Genomic DNA, 17,519 nt, shown 5'->3' on the forward strand with positions numbered 1-17,519 from the left:
GTTGGATGGGAACAGCAGTGATCTTACTGTAGTCTAAATGAACCAAGGCTGTGCATGGTAGTTCCACACATATGTACGAATAAAGCCACGTTTTGAAAGCCATTCATGTAACAAAAAGGAGTATGTCCCACTGGCCAACCCTGAGAATTGGGCCATTTCTTTTCTGGTACAAAGTTTGTCTTGCTCAGGATCTGTGCCAGCTAAGGGGATCCAGTTGTGTTGGTTTTCAGCATTAAAACTCCTCAGATTATACAAGTAAAGAGTTGTGACCATTTAACCATAGCAAGATTCCTTGTAGCTTCTAACTGCAGCCTGAGAAGTATGACTGTGTCCTCTGTAAGGTGTACTTCATCTGGTGAAATTTTTTTGTATATGTTGGACTGGCCCTTCCATACTGTCATTCTGGTTTTTCAGGTGCTTTTAGTCATCTCTTATTGAGACTGGTAAATTGCACATTAAATATGGAATTCTCCATTTAGTTCTAATTGGGTTTTGGAGAGGCCCTATTCTCTTCAGGGATCTGTGAAAAGAAGAGGGAAGGGAAATGAAAAATTTATTTATTGAAAAGTTCAGTGTCAGCATTAATTATTTCTATATCCATGTTCACCATGTAAGTAGTTTTATCTAGATAGGAAATAAAATTCATGAAACTACTAACAGAGGAAGCTGCCCCCTCTTTATCCATTATCTCAGGAAAGAAAAGAATAAAAGCCATTCCCACTCCTTGTTTCAAATAATACTTGAGTATTTCATACAAAGTAGAAGAGCTCCCACAGGAAGAGGTCAGACGACCTCATAATGCTTTGAAATTAAACTATTCTCTAGGCAGGGAGGAGATTCCAATCCTAGCACTCAGCACACCTGGATTGTGAACATGTGTTTAAGACACTTACTGAGAGGAGAAAAACCCCACTTCTAGAAGGATGGATTACTGATAAAAACTGGTACAGGATCCTGCAAGAGAGGCTGACCCTGTCCCCTGCTCCCACCGGAGCCCTTTAGCAGCTTGGCAGACAGGGCTCTGGAGACAAGACTCTGATCTGCTCAGGGAGATAAGAGGATGCTAACTAGGACCTCCACCTCATGGGTGCGCATCCTTGTCCCTGCCACCAGGACTCATTTTTGAGAAACCGACTCTTTGTATCTTTACCTTATTTTCAGGTGCTCCCATACTGTCTGTTTCTGCCTGTATTTTCCTCAGAGTGGCATGAAACACACTGGGTGAATCACAATGCAATGGTGGTGTGGCTGCTTTAATTTTCATTTCAGCAAGAATAATGAAAGAATATGTATTCTGCAATGATCTGCAAATATTTTTCCTGGTTTTTTCAGTTCAACTGTTAAATTAAAAAAAAAAAAAAGGTGTAGACAGTGCCATTTCTAATACTACTGTCACTCAATGCTTTGTCTCCATCTGCAAATATTTACCTTTGTTACCCTTATGATTAAAAATCATAGTAAAGATTTATTTTAAAAAAGAAGCATCAGTTTATATTAGAGGGCATCCTTTACTTCTGAAAATTAAAATTATATGGCCTAAATCATATGCCTTAGTGTGCCTAATGCCAGATTTTTTTTTCTCTTCAGCCTTTAAGTTTTGAGAGCAAGAAAAGCTACACCTTGAAAGTAGAGGGTGCCAACCCCCACCTGGAAATGAGGTTCCTGAACCTGGGTCCCTTCCGTGACACCACCACCGTCCACATCAGTGTGGAGGATGTAGATGAACCTCCTGTGTTCGAGCCCAGCTTCTACTTTGTGGAAGTGCCCGAGGACGTGGAGATTGGAACCACCATACAGATCATTTCTGCCAAGGACCCCGATGTGACCAACAACTCCATCAGGTCTGTCCCATCTTTGTGTGTTCCCCCAGAAGTGCTCCTGGTACGTCCGGTTGGTGGGGTGGTGATGGGGCTGAAACAGCACTGGTGGGAGGGAAACTCTCTATTTAGCCAGTAGTAGTCATCAGTGGGTTTAGTCAAACTAGATCTCACACACTGAGGGGCTCTCCTACGACTGTCAAAGCAATGCAGGAGCTCACCCTTGCCTTTTCTGTGGTATGGAGAACGTCTGCATCTAGCATTGCAATGAACTGGTCAGGCATGTCCTGATAGGGTACATTAAAAACAAACCCCAGACCCTCGTGCCTTTACTGGCACAAAACCTGACAGCATCACTGAGAATCTGCTGCCATACCAAGAGGAAAGTAATCAACTCACTTCTCCTTTCTCCCCCTTCTGTTTCAAAGCCTGCCTTTGTCAACAGCGCAAATACAGAGCTACTTTTGGAGTAGAATGAATGCATACTAATAAGTATTAATGAACCACTAAATTATATAGTGTCTGGTCAAACCTGCAGAGCTAGATATTCCCATAAGGAGTTAATAAAGGTAAAGGTGTATTTACAGCCATGGGAGCTTTGTAGCTGCAACTCAGCAAGGAGCCGAAGGAGCAGATCTGTGTGATCACAGCACTCTTTTCCATAGTGGCTGCCAAGCCAGGCCAGTTTATGAGAGAAGACTGTTTTTCTCCAAGGCCAGCCCACGTACTAATTTTCACAATCTGCAGAAAGTCGGAGTGACTGCAAGTTAATAATCCCAGCAGGTCGGCTGCTTCTGTCATCCAAGAAACACTTTGGGTGTTGAGCTGCTCTTTGCCTAGCCTTGCGTCAGTCCAGCTTCTGAATTGTCTACGTTCGGGAACAGTCCTGGGAAATACAGGAGGGAGCCAAAACATCAAATATTTGGAGTTTTTGAAGGAAGTTAAATCTATATGAGCCACTCTGTGGGCTTTAGTTAGGAGATCTGAGCAGACACAAAGCCTTTTCTTCTTAATGATATTGCTTTCTGTGTTGCTGCTCTAATTATTTTTTTCATCTCTGCTACCTTAATATACCTATCTTTTCTACCTACATTATAAGGTTATCATACGTCTCATGACACTGTCTCAAATTCTTCAATAAAACTAAGTATTATACTGTCTGCAACACAATTTCATTAGCCTAAACTTTTTCCACTTGCATCCTATTTTGCTGATTACTGTCTAGCATTATCCAAACAGTGCAGTGCAAACAGCTTTGTGCTAATCTGCTTAAAGTAGTGTAAGAATAATTCTGCGGACTATCAGAGGGTAGAAGTGTTCATTGTTATTTTTAATGAGGTTTTTCTTAGTTTTCTTCAGAGCTTTCCAGTCACTACCCTTGATGAAACAGCACTCTATAAAGCGCAGAATGCATCACCAAAGATATATTTAAAATAAAAAAAAGTTGCAAATATGCAGAGACTCCTTTGTAACTCCGTTCCTTCCCACATTTCTTCCTCTTTTTCTTCCCATCTTTCTCCCTTCCCACTTTCCTTTCTTTCCTCCCTCCTTCCCTCCTTCCTCCCCCACACCTATTATGTACAAATGTAAATGATTGGGGTAGAGAAAACAGGGGAAAAAAGAATAAATATCATTTGTAATGCTATCTAAAATGCAGATGTTAAGAATTAGTACTCCTTGCCTCTCATGTGGTCTCCTCTATCCATGCCAAATCTATGCAGTATCAGTCTGGCAATGTTTTAGGCTTGCTCTGCATTCACTTTGCACAGAGCAAGCAAGATAAAAAAACAAAATCCCAGATATGTATTTTGTTACACAAGCTGAAATCCATCTGAAATTAAAACTGTGACCTGACCCCTTCTGTTGCCATTTTTTCATGTATGGAAAAGCCAGGACACATTTTGGAAGGGCTCACTAAACACAAGGAAACTCTCAAATCCTCATTTTCCCAGCATCCAGTATCTGGACTCCCCCACTGTGAAATTCTGATGGCTGGAAATATGCCATGATTGTTGTTAAGTGATTCAGGAAGATTGCCTAAAGAGTACAGTGGAAACGAGTGTGAAGGAGCAGGTATTATTAACAGAATTTACATGGAGAATCCAGACAAAACTCCACCTGTGCCTCTTGACACTAGTGATTAATACCACACCACTAATCACAAGGTCATATTCAATTTCAGATACTCATTGGCCTTAAACTGTCAGGGAGAAATTCTTTTTATAACCCTCATACAAGAATAATTATTACAGCAAAATATAGCAACACTCATACTTATTTCCTAAATAAATCAAATACCTCAGAAATCTCTTTATTTAAGAAGAGATGGGAAGTACTGGGAAGGAAAGGGAAGCAAACCTGCCATCTTACGCTCTTTGATTTTTCTGAAAATAGGTGTAAAAGAATTTCCCAACAACACAGCTCAATAGTAATTTATATCCCAGTTTAATAAGTCCCTATATAAAGATCAGGCTGGCATGCTTGTTCCGGTGAATGCATTTGTGCTGAAAGGAGAAAATTCAGTAGAAAGAGCCCTGATCAGCATTCATTATGACTAATACTTGCAATTCCCATCAACTTTGAAGAAAGAACCAACAAAAATGAGACTATGCCTGGGCTCTGTTCTGGGCTGTGGCATTTACATAGGCGCATATGCGGCTTTTGCCAAAGGATCTCTTACCATGCTAACATAGTTAGCTAGGAAGGCAACTCATACATCTACTGTTAAGAGCAAGGTGATGCATGTGAAGGGTATTGAGTATTTTACACACCCTGTGAAATGGTCCCTCTGCCCAAGTACAGCAGTGAGACCTGTCAGTCAGCTGCCTCCCTGTCCGAGTTTTCTGGACTGCAGGTACCACCACGCTCCCCTGCTCACGGTTGCGAGAAGCTTGTTCCCAGCATTAAACTGACATGATATTGGCCAGGCAGGTTCAGTAATTATGATGAATCAACCTCACCGAGGGAGCTGTTTTTCTGCCTGGATGATATGAGAAAGCCACTCATCATCCCCCTTGCGCTGACATGGCTCAATCAGTAGGATGGTCCAGGGCGCAGGTGGACTTTATTCCCCTGAAGGAGGACAGAATACAAAAGCATGAGGAAGGGAACAGTTCCTCCTCATCAGCCTAGGTGCCCAGAGAATAAGCTGATGTACAGTCATTTTCATCCTGTCTGAATTGTTCCTAATGAAAGGGTGTAATTATTTTGCTTAGTAAAAGAAATCACACTCCTCACTGACAGATTTTCTCTGTAAAGCAGAGGTTCCTGTGCTGAGCTGTACCTTGTTTTGAGGCTTCTTCCTCTAAATCTTCCTGTCTTCCAGCTCCATCCAAGTAGTACTCACCATTAAATGCCGTTAGCACCATGAACTCCTAGTTTTTTGAGCATCTCACTCTGTATCTACACAAGTCAATGGAGTACATAACTAGGCTGTGGAAGAATGTGGATCTGCTGTGTATGACAGTATTCTCATTGCTGGGGTACTACGCTGGCTATAACACACGGTTTTGACAAGGGTTGCATAATATTTTTAATATGTACTCTTGCAGATACTCAATTGACAGGAGCAGTGATCCAGGACGGTTCTTTTATGTCGACATTACATCAGGAGCACTGATGACTGCAAGACCTCTTGACCGGGAGGACATTTCTTGGCACAACATCACTGTGCTGGCCATGGAGCTGAGTAAGGAGAATGCAGACTGTACATAGATGAAAGAGATAGAATAGACAAAGCAGGCTGAGAGATCTGAATTCAGCAATTCACATGTTCTTATGCACTGTGTGGGAAGCCGTATTAACTGAATTACGCTTCTGACATCAACAAGCGAATGCTGCATTTTATTTACTTTTTATGCTCCTTTTCACAGGGTGGTGGGAGGAGTAGAGGCTGGCAATTAAATGCAGAGTGCTGCTTTTTCAATTTGTTAGTATTCCAGGGATTTATTTAAAACCCTTCCTGATGGGTTTCTGCCAGAACTCTATCTCTTCAGAAGGGCTAGGCAGCTAAAGCAGATGTAAAGGCTGTACAGCTGCCAGAGCTGCCAGTGCTACCTGGGAGGATTGAGTGGTGCAGGGACTGGTAGGCAGCAATGATCCTACACTGCTAGGTCACTAGTTGAAGTCTGCTCTGGTTCAGCAGCAAGTAAATGTCATCACCATCTGCTTGCTGCATAAATAATTTGGGCCATAGTGCTTTGGAATATTCTAGTATGCTGAACTTGTTATGCTTTGGAGTTTTACAATGAGCTAAAACACATCTCAGGATTCATCCGTGCCAGGTATTTATGAAGACTATGAGAACAAGGAGATGCTGATCATTTCATAGTGTCAGTATGAAAAATTTAGCTAAGTTTGAAATATTAACTTGATGTGAGCTTCATAAAGGAGCTTGGGATATATAAGCAAATAAAATAAAAGGTTCACGCAATCTTCACCTGAAATCTCTTTGGTCCACATAGCTTTTGCTCAGGATCTGTTCATCTGCTGAGGGGCAGCAGCTTTTCAGAAGCTTGCTGCCAATAGCTGAGTCATTCCTCACATCTGAGAGAGCTCCCTGCACATCCAGGCTGTACCAGAGATATGGGGCAGTTTGAGAGAAAAAAGTTTCAAGAAGCTTGCCCAAAATGCAATCAGCCAACTTGAAGTTAGTAGAGGGAATATTTCACAAGAGCCAGGGTGACTCTGCCACATATTTGCAGGCTGTTCCAGCACACAATGCCTTTCTGTCCCCTTTTTAGTACTGAGACTGGGTCGGTGACACAATAGGAACTCAGGCCCATCTATTTTGAAGGTAGTTTTAATTTCAGCCACCAATGGCCATTGCAACTCCATGTAAATCCACATACACACATGAGTCTTTCAAAGCTGCCCCTGTAGCAGCACTCGAGGGTGAGAGCAATATGAAGGCATGTCTTCCTTTGACTCATCCTTTGTCAATCCTCTGTCAGTTTTGCTCTGAACATGTGCAGCACAATATTTTAATTCAGTGAATAGTTTCAAAAATGTCATAGTTGTGCACTCCTGAATAAAGCTCCTAGTTTTAAAAGTTAGATCAATATTACTAAGAGTGTAAATGAAGACATTCATCTGCCACAATGACAGGTGCGTTAGCAAGGTATGTATGGATAAGTAGGAAGCTGAAGGATTAAATTATAAATCAGGGAGAAACAATATAGTTTAAGAGTATTATCTCAGTGCTACAATGTGACACATTATGGATACAGTACATCACTGAACATTTAAGAAAATTCCAGAGTGTAAGGGAATTCTCTATTGTTTATATGAACATATCATTTCTTGCTATAGAGAGAGATCTTTCTGGAGATAAATCCACAAAGTGGTATGGCTAAAAAGAAGATGAGAACACTAATTTTTAAGAATTTTCTGGATTTTTGCACTTTTTCTGACCTCTTAATAATGAATTCTTTTTTTTTTTTCTTTCTTCTTAGAGTTTATCATTAGATAAGGGAAAAAAAGATGTTTGGGGGCCAAAAAATACAGTAAGAAAAAAAAAATTATTCTGTGGCCACTTAGTTTGGGAATTGTAAAGATATGTGGAATGATGTATGGATTTACTGGCAAAGAAAGCTAATGAACCAGTGGGACAGAAATATCACAAATGATGTCATGCAGAATGTAAAATTTTCATTGCAATTTTAAGCTTCAGTGAAAGCTTTTCTGTACAATTTCATGTGTTATTACATTTTAACACACACACCCCCCCATACAAAGACACTATTTTTGAGTTCAAGGAACATAAATTCTGAACAAAGCCGTATCTGACCTGCAGAATTACCACTTTCAACAAGCTCTAAACAGCAAGCCTACCCTTAAAAGAGTCCCTTCCTAATTTGTGCCACCAGTACCAAGGCTCAACAAACAGTATTGCCCAGTCAAAGGGCAATAAAAAAAAGTATGGGGCATTGTCTAAAACTTTTGTTATAGAAATAGTCCCATTGGACTGAACCAGGTTGAAGCCTTTAAGGGAATTTGTTTGAAAAAGATGTGATTAGATGGGAAGCCAGGATAGATAGAGAGCAGCATTTGCAACTTCATTCCGAGTCACACTACCCACAAGTGACTGCAGTTCCCGATGGGAAAATGTCATGTAATGTGAGTCAGTAGCAAAAAAGCTGCTTTACCTCTTGAGCAGAGCGAGGAGCAGCCCCTTCCCCTTCCTGAATATTGCCTTTCTTTATGTCGTGCCTCCTCCTTCCAGACAACCCCTCGCAGGTGGGCAGCGTCTCTGTGACGGTGAAAGTCCTGGACGTGAACGACAACGCGCCAGAGTTTGCACGGTTTTACGAAGCTTTTGTTTGTGAAAACGCCAAAGCAGGGCAGGTGAGAAACGTTAGTAACACCAGGCGTTGGGGAGGGGATGCTGTCCTACACAGAGACAGCGTGCCAGAAAGGGTGAGCGTTGGAAAGAGGGCTCAGCTAACCACACGTTTCATGTGAACTCTCGTCAGCAGCTGCTTGTGCTGCTTTCCAAAGGCAAGCACATCTCACCAGGATTAGCATCGTATAAAGCACCTCTTTTTTCTCCCGCAGTAGTTTCCAGGCTCACTGCGCAATACACTTCATGGCTGAAATAAAGCCTTCCTTTGGGCAGGTGCCAGCAGGCAAACACCAAGTGTGTCCTGTAGCAGCATAAGAGAGGAGAAGTGTTATGAGAAGTGCCACGGAGTCAGCCCGGCCTACATGTGACAGACAAGGCTTACTGTTAAAAGACCCTATTTATAAGAGCCTTAAGCACCTCCGGACTTATGGGAGCTGGACATAACATACTACATCAGCTTCGAAGGGGTGCCAAACTGAATCTGTTCTGCCATGAGCTGGAGATGACAAAGAGTCATAGACAACACAGAACTTGCCGCTCTGCAAACTGTAAACCAGCACCTCCAAGCAAGTGGTGAAGCCTCTTTGCTCCTCTCCCTTCCAAACCCCATCAAAGCCCTTGAACAAGGTCTACCTGTGTCACAGATGGACATGAGTTCTCCCTCGCTGGAGGTGGTGCAAGCTCTACTGCTGATCGCTGATGGGGAGGCGACCTGGTGCTTCACCACCCATGGTCCACGGTGGGGACATGTGTCTCCTAATGAAAAGCTGACTAGCACAGTTTAAACATAGATGCACCACTCATGATTTGTGAAGGAAAAATTATGCTAGTACTATCACTGTGTGTTCGCTGAACTTCTCCCAGTTTGCTGTGAAGCAGAATGAAATAGCTACTCACCACTGGGACAACTGTCCTCACAACAGTCATATACAGGATAATTTCATCTCACTAATTTACAGAGGTCCTTAATAATATAGGGAATAGAAATCATTGCCTAGCCTTGTTCCTGGTTTTGAAGGGTCAGTGTCCTAAATAATAAGCTTTCTGAGAAATGCATGCTAATTTGGACTACTTCCTTCTGTGGAGAAAGCCAAATTCTGTTACCACATTTGAAAAGTTCTGAAATCAGTTTTAAGGTGGTGAATAAGACTTTATGGGTCTGTCATTTCCCTTTGAATCCAAAAATAACTTTTGAATGCAAAAATCCAGATGAAGATTTATTCCTCGTCTAAAAAGATGTCAGAATATTTATTCAGTCAGAGCTATAGCTCACTGTGCTTCAAGCTGATAGACCTACTTTACTAAGCCTCTATAGGTGAGGTGACAAATCTCTTTCTGGATTTAGCATTGTCTTAGTTTCTTTCCATGGTGTTATTTATTGCATATGCGGAGTGTCTGCATGGTTGCCTTTTCTCTCTTTCTTTTCCGCTGACATCTTGGGAAGAATTTAATTGATTTAAAATTAAGAGAGTGATAAAATAATCACCTGAAATCCTTCTTCACCTGAAAAATTAAGCTGAAAATAAGTATGGGCTTTCTTACAAGCTCTCTAATGCACAATGAATCTTCTGAACACCCTGGGCCCTCAGAAGAAAAAAGAAACATGCAACAGAAGATAGGGATGTATGACAGAAAAGTGTCTGTTATTTGAAGCAAAATGACTACGTCCTCCTTTGTATAAAAGTGATTTGCATGATCATAACAAAATAAATGAAGCCTGCAAGGTCTTGAGTCTCTTCATGATTTATCTCTTGTACCTCTGCAAGACAGTTTCATTCAAATGCTGCAGTTGCTTATATTTATATATATAAATACGTTACCTGTTTGTTTATTTACATTATATATATATTTTGCTTCTCACCTGTTTCTGCTTTGTTCTCATATTCTGTAGCTGATCCAGACAGTGAGCGCCATTGACAAGGATGACCCACAGGAGGGTCAGCACTTCTACTACAGCTTGGCTCCGGAGGCAGCCAACAACCCCAACTTTACTCTAAGGGACAATCAAGGTAATCAGAGTGGACACAGACAGTTAGCTACTCTAATTTCTAATGCCTGAGTTGGACTTGAGAGGCTGTGTCTTACAGTGTGTGATAAGACTGCCATTTCAAATAATACCAAGTGACACCTGCTCCTTAAAGGCAGTGATAAAATGACGTATTACTTAATACACTTGAAGGTTATATGATATTTTCCTCTCTATAAATATTCTCTAGCAATAGGCCCCTTTTTCTTCTTCGAGGAAATGTGCCAGTGTTTTGTGCAAATTCAGGTCTTGTGGTCAGGCTGCAGGCATCTCGGATTACCGGAGTGGAAATTGCATTCGTTCAAAAGGAGATGCTTAAAGGTAGGATAGCAACTGGAACTAGGAGACAAATCTGAAGGGAATTACATTGCTCTTTTTTTTGTACTCTTCATGTTTTCTCCCAGGCACAGAAAGGGAAGGTTCTTGTACTGTTCCAGTCTTTTCCCCCAAGCACTTTTCTTCTTCCTCTTTGCATATCCTTGTTTTCCTAGGGAAGAGAGGGAGGTAGGGAGGAGATGCAGAGCCTTAGAGGGGTAACTTGGCGTACAGCTAAAAGTCTGCCTAAGATGCGCTAAGTAGAAACTGAAACACCAGTGGGAAGACTCATGGCAAAGCACTGGCATTTGAGTATCCTAACCAGTGGAATTTTCTTCTTTTGGAGAAGCTTTGGTGGTTCTGGAGCCTGCAGAAAAGCCCCGCTGTGGCAGGCCTTCACATGACTGCTGCTGATAGAGGATCTCCACAGGCAGACAGCAGCACTGAGGTCGGGTCCACACCAGCCTTCATCAGGAAAGAGGGACAACCTTGAGTGACCTAGTGCAGAGCTTTGAAAGTCAGTATGAGGGGGCTGGATTTCAGTAGGAGTTTAGTCTGTGAAGTACCACAAATCAGCATGCGATTCCAGAATAAATGGGGAGAAAGACTGGCCACCTGCAGCATCTGTGGCCGGTCCCCAAGCAGAGTGCCTGTCCCTGCTCCCATACATGCCTCCTTGTCACGCTAACTTCCATAAGCCCCTGTCTGTGCCTCTGGAGGCATATGAAAGAGCAACATAGAGGCTAATAAAGAAGCCCCTGCCTTCGCTAACCAAATATGTCTTAAAACATGCTACTTGCAGAGTCTGGAGCCCTCCTCCACAGCATGCTAATGCTTTTTCATTCCAAAAGCAATTTTTTTCTATTGTGTCTATTGTTTTTCTCTTCAGTGTCCCTGAAGCCTCCCCACACAATTTCTTGCATTGTTATCCCCTTCTCTCTCCCATTGTCTCCCTCTTTTTTATTTTTGAATATATATTGCCAAAATAAGTGAACAAATAAAACACAACTATTGCTAAAACATTTGGCAAACTAGGCTCATTTCATCCTCAAGGCATTGTTCTAAAAAAAGCAACTCACAAAATTCCCAGCATCAGATGCACTTTTTCTGTCTAAGGCCATACTTGCGATAATTTATAGTGACAGCAGTGACTGAATGGCTGTGCCTCCCGCTCTCTGTAAAATACCAGTTTTCCAGAGATATATATCACAAGAAGCTTAGGGTAACATTGGTTACAAATTTGAAATAAAAATATTAAGTATCAAACCACTGACTACTTGAAATATACACGTTAAGGATTAATTTACTGCCTCAGCAATTTAGAGTGCAGTAATCATTTCACTAAAAATAATTTATATTTTCATCTAGGGACCACTAAGGACTATATAAATTATATGACTTAGTCACAGAGGGGGTAGCTATACTCTGTGTCACAGGGTGGCAAGACAAGAAATAGAACCCACCTTGCTAGTCACAGCCTGTGCACGTAAACACGAGACAGCAACACTTCCCAGGCTGCGGGAAGGTGCTATTAAGATTAGCAATTGTGCTGATTACTTGGTTGTCCAATATAGCAGTAAGAGAAAGTGCAAGACGTGCAGCTTTCCCGGCAAGAATTAAAACCTTGATTTAAACCGAGCAACAGATAGACCACAGTTTGCATTCTGATGAGCTGTTTTACATATTTCTTTGGCCCTTGTCATTTTAGTCTCTGAGAACTTCTTCAGTCTATTCATTCTCCACGTATCTCTGGCAGACAGAGAAATCCTATTGTTCTCCACTTTATAGACGGGAATCCGGGACAAGAAGAAATTAAGCTACTTACACGCCTGGCTCCCTTTGAGTTCAGGAAAATCAGTGGCGGGTAGACATGTAAGTATCTGCAAAGATCTGGGCCTAAATGTCTTCCGAAGGCCGTAGAGGATATATGTGATAAAGCAGGGAACTGAGCTGGGGTCTCCCATCTCTTCCGTTATTGAAGTAGGGCATTGGCAAGCCATCTTCCCCAGCGTCTAAATCCAGGTCAGATTATGCTGAGAAAAAGTTGGCAGAAGAGGCTTGCTGTAGGAAGGGGATGAACAATGAAATAAGTTTAATGCAACTCTGAGCTGATCTTCTGTTGACCCTTAACTGCTGCCCTCTGTCTTTGGGTACCAGGAACTGATGAAGAGAGCAGCCATTTTAATGGGTGCAGGCATCAGTGTCATACCACTGCCAGGCCCATCATTGGAAACTTCTGGCAGTCCTCCCCATTGCATTTGAATTTGTCCTAGAAAAATTTTTAGCTCTTCCTTCCTTCCCTAAAACTGTGGTCTACCTCACACTTTGGCAGAATGCAAAAGCAGTGTGCTGAAAATCCCCAAGAACAAATGTGACCCCTTCCTCAAGCCGGAGGTGTCTGTAATGCCTGCTTCCTTGTGCTCTTTCTCCCACACCTGGTGAAATATTTCTCTATATTATTCCTAACTATTCATAATTATTACAATTAGTTTTTAAAAACTAACAGAATTTCTGGGCTAATCATCCCCAGTTCTTGTACAGATGCATACAGAAAGACACCAAGCCCTTCTTGTGAGAAGAGCGTGGTTAGCTCTCATCTCGGGGTTTGGACCTACACAGTGGTTGATTCCCCTGACCTCTCCACAGAGGTACATCACTTCCAGGGGGGCATAAAACTGCAGGAAGGAGATGCTCCATGGCTTGCTCTCACAACCACATGAAGACACCAGCCTGCATGCCCGCGGGAAGTACAGGTTTCACCTCCTGCTGATCACACAGGTGTGGGACCCACCATCCTGCAATCTTCAGTATCTCTGCCCAGCGTTGTACCTAAATGCTACCATCCAGCCCTCTGTGAGCCAAAGACACTGTGTTGGAAGCTGTGATGCAAAAATATTGTGCATTCTTATCATGCTTGCTTTTTTTTTTTTTAATATAATGGGGTTTTCATGTCCTCACAAGCCCTCTTCTCTTGATGGCCGGGGCTTAGCAGATACCAAATTTGGAAGAAAATTGTGTATTCCGGTTTCTGCCATGCTGCATCACATTCCAGCATGTCCTTCGCACTGCAGTAGCACGTCAAATCACATTGGCTTTTGATGAGTCACACCACAAGCTTTGGCACCAATGTATTGCAGTTGCAGAGTAACAGGTAGAGCGATTCTTTAGGGAAGATTTGGATGCCTGCCTAGTACAAAGCAAAACAAAACAAAAGGACCAAAATGTAATGCCAAGAGTCACCAGGAGAACTTTATCACCAAGAACATTTAAGACCTGGGTGATATGGTCAGCACATCACAGCAAAAAAAAAAAAAAAAAAAAAAAAATATATATATATATATATACACACACATATATATCTTTCAATACTTGATTATAGAAATGAGGGTTTGGCCTGAAAAAAAGAATTATGGTTAAAAAACACTTGAGATCTCTCACTAGCTGATTTTGCACAGCTTCAGTCAAGTACACTGCTTGTGACTTCTTTTACAAGCAAAGTATGACCAGCTCAGAATAATGAAGTCTTTTTCCCTCACAAAGAGCAGTTTTACATAAAATGAAGGTTTGCTATCACCCGAATAGAATTTGTGACTTCTATTGTAAGTCAGTTTCAAGAGAGTGAATCTTTCACCCAAGAAAGAGAAATGCAACCAAATTACTACACTGTTAAGATGACTCAGACATTTCCATTGACATAGCATAAATGCAGGCACTTTGCCATGTTCTGCCCTTTGGGCTGCTTTTTCTCATGCTAAACCAGGCCCAGTGATGAAAAGATGTGGTATTAATAGCTGGGGACCACATACCAGAGGGCACATAAACAGACCGAGGGAGAGAAAGCTCTTGTGTGTGCCCCAGGAGAGAGGAAGGGGAGGTTTGCGGGAGGCGAGGGCTCCTGTCAGCAGCACACCCCTTGCCCAGGAGCCATGGGAGCTGCAGGGTGCTGCTCTCTGCTGGGTTTTGGGACACGTTCCTGAAAATTATCTATGTCTGTCCAGACCCACTGCACATACTCAGAGCTGCGGGGCATATCAAAGGCTGGTGAAATCAGTTAACACTGACACATAATCAGTTTTAAGCAACTTTGGGGATTTCATCTTGCACCTGGTGGTTTTTCCTCAAAGCTCCAGCTCTTGGGATCATGTGATTTAACAAGACACTACAATTTCACTATATATTCACATACAGACATGCACGCACACTTCAGAATTTTACACTTTCAGAGTAAAAGCTTGAAGTGTCATTGACGTGCAAGAAATAAAAGACCCTGAGATTCCTTTTAAAAACACGTCACAAATTCAAACTGATCTCATGAACTGCGGAGCCCAACATCTCAATACTTATGTGTGCCAGTACTGTCTGATGCCATAAGATCTGCAGCACAAAGTATGGAACTTGGAGCACAATTTCAGTCTAGCAGGCAAGTCTAGCAAGTCTAGTTTGAGTTTGCATATATTCCATAGCTGGCTGTATATAACACTCTGATTTAACTCCTAAAAGCCATCAAATCATTTCTGATGTTCAGACTACAACAGATGATACAGCTGATTTATCTGCATGCAGCCTGAGTCTCTGCAGTAAAGAAAATCACCCAAGATTTAAATTTTAGCAGTGAATTGACAGGAAAATAATAATGAAATGGAACAATCCCTTGTTGATATTTTGTGGTTTTCACAGTCTACTTACGATCAGCAGGTTTCTTGCCATTTCCAGGTAGCAGTCCCATTGTGCCAATCCACCTGGGAGTAGCTGATTGGCATCCTGCATTTCCAGGCATAGCAAATGCACACCAGTAAAAACCTGGAGATGCAGATGGCCAGACTGTGACCTCCTTTGAACCAAGGGAACTGGAAACAAAACCAAGTAATAAAAGAAACTGCATGAAGCTCAGCTCCCAAGAATCACACAGCATCACTGCACGGGGTCAGGGCTTGTAGGTCTGCCAAAGAGAAAAAGTACCTGTGTTCCCCATTTATCTTTGCTGGCCCAAGATTTGCAGACATGTTTGTAAGAAGGGCAAATTTTCCTGCAGGTACCTTTAGATTCCCTGGAGGCCCAGATCACATTGGAGACACTCAGTCTTGCCCTTTCCAGAAGTCTCTGAGGCCAAAAAGCTTGGAAGTCAGCACTGACAAAATCATCACTGGTGTCCAAAGATTTTGCCTTGGCATTCCTGAGATGAGAACAGAGAAGAACAAATTCCTGAATCAAATTTCTTTCTGATTAGGAAACTTAGTGCACAGTCAGAGGAATTTGAGGGAGGGGGTAGACAGGAATTCAAATGCCACTGGGAAATTCTGTCATTTTAAAAAACATGTTGAATATGGAAGGAAAAGACCCCAAAGGTAGGAATTTCCCTTGAAATGACCAACAGCAACTGTCTGTTAAGTCACTCTCTTACTATTTTGTTTCAGCAGCATCATTTTGATTCCTTTTAATTTAAGTTCTTATAAAAAACAGGCAGTCACAATAAATGAAGCAGAATGGTCAAATCAAAGCAGAATAATTCTGACAATGATGACATGAAGCATTCTGACTTTTTTCAATGGCAAAAGTGCCGGTGAAATTGCATGTATTTCACTGAGAAATGTTTAGTTGCAAATTTTCAACTTGCTGCTGGTTTAGGATAGCAAGCTGGTTTTTTTTCCTTTGCCTTCTTGTTGCCTCAAGCAGACGACCATGCCATGTATCAAAAAACATAAAGAATACCTTAACTTGTCCACAGGGGTTATACCCCAGCTTCTTCAAAATGGTGGCAGTGCTTGAGAGTGAGGTCTAGAAAAGCTGCTGAGCGTGAACAAACAGGGACAACAAGTTGCCTTCAACTGTTTATTTCTGTCTTGCCTTCTGAAAGCTCTTTTAGCTAAATCTGAAGGCTGTGAGTTAGCTCTGGGCACTTTATGTCAGAAGGAGTAAAGGCAGCTCCTAAGGTGTGTATGCCTTGCAGGTTTGGAGCTATGGCCTGAGAAGCTACTGGAATAGGGGAGGCAGTGGCAAAATGCTGATTAGTGACAAACTGATAAAAAAAAACAAAGAAAAAAAGAAAGACGACAAATGGATGTGGGTGTAGGGCTCATTCTTTTAACCTTCCTTCTCTGCTGAATGTATTTGCTCTGCATATAAGCTCTTCCCTCCATTTATTTTCTACTCTTAGACAATACGGCATGGATTTTGACAAGGCGCTCTGGCTTCAGACAACATGAGCAGAACACCTTTTACCTCCCCATCCTGATCAGCGACAACGGCCGCCCCGTGCTGAGCAGCACGGGCACACTGACCGTGCACGTATGCAGCTGCGATGATGACGGCATGGTGATGTCCTGCAACGCGGAGACCTACGTCCTCCCTGTCAGCCTGAGCAGAGGAGCACTCATTGCGATCCTCGCCTGCATCTTTGTCCTGCTAGGTAAACCCTTGGCTTCTTCTTGAGAGGGGACAAACTCTTCAGTTCTGGCCAGGGGGCTGCTGATCCACGAAAGGTGAAGGACACACACACACACACATCTATGTATATGTATATATTATATGTAGACACACACATACTTAAGGGGCCAAATCAAGGACTAGGTGGTGTAGTCAGCTGCATATGGCTTCAGACTCCGTGGTGTAGGAATGAGGGAAAACTATGGCCTGCAAATATTTCTTCCAGATGCCTAAAGTGCCAGGGTGTCTGGTATGGCCCTGTTTTCCTGGAAGGGGTATGCGAGGAGGAAGTACTGAGAGCTGCAGCTGGGGAGAGGTTACTTTCTCATCTTCAGCAGTTTCTGACCATATGCTCCCACAGGAAACAGGAGTGGTAAGCCCAGTTCCACCTCCTGTCTTTTGGCAGGAGATATCCCCACCTCCCTCCTTTGTCCTTGAGACACTACATTTAAATGGTGCCTGTGCTGCTGTAAAGGAGCTGAGCATCTTGCATGTGTTCTGTCTCCACAAATAAATTTCATCCTTTACTTGCCCAGACCTTCTATGTCCACTGTTAGCTATTGGTATCAAAAGAACTTCAGTTCCCTCATTTACT

At 42.3% G+C, this 17,519-nt stretch overlaps 1 protein-coding gene across 2 annotated transcripts in view; it reads left to right on the plus strand.

Annotated features, from left to right (window-relative positions):
- The window catches only part of CDH20 (cadherin 20), a 118,441-nt gene that overhangs the window by 98,553 nt on the left and 2,369 nt on the right, over positions 1-17,519 (plus strand). For both annotated transcript variants that reach the window (XM_069808935.1, XM_069808936.1), the window contains exons 7-11: positions 1,588-1,841; positions 5,369-5,505; positions 8,041-8,162; positions 10,052-10,169; positions 16,656-16,907. In XM_069808935.1, coding sequence (XP_069665036.1) covers positions 1,588-1,841; positions 5,369-5,505; positions 8,041-8,162; positions 10,052-10,169; positions 16,656-16,907 — 883 coding nt within the window. The remainder of the gene's footprint in view (positions 1-1,587; positions 1,842-5,368; positions 5,506-8,040; positions 8,163-10,051; positions 10,170-16,655; positions 16,908-17,519) is intronic.

Source organism: Haliaeetus albicilla, chromosome 21 (assembly GCF_947461875.1).
Source record: "Haliaeetus albicilla chromosome 21, bHalAlb1.1, whole genome shotgun sequence".
In the NCBI taxonomy this organism is placed as follows: Eukaryota; Metazoa; Chordata; class Aves; order Accipitriformes; family Accipitridae; genus Haliaeetus; species Haliaeetus albicilla.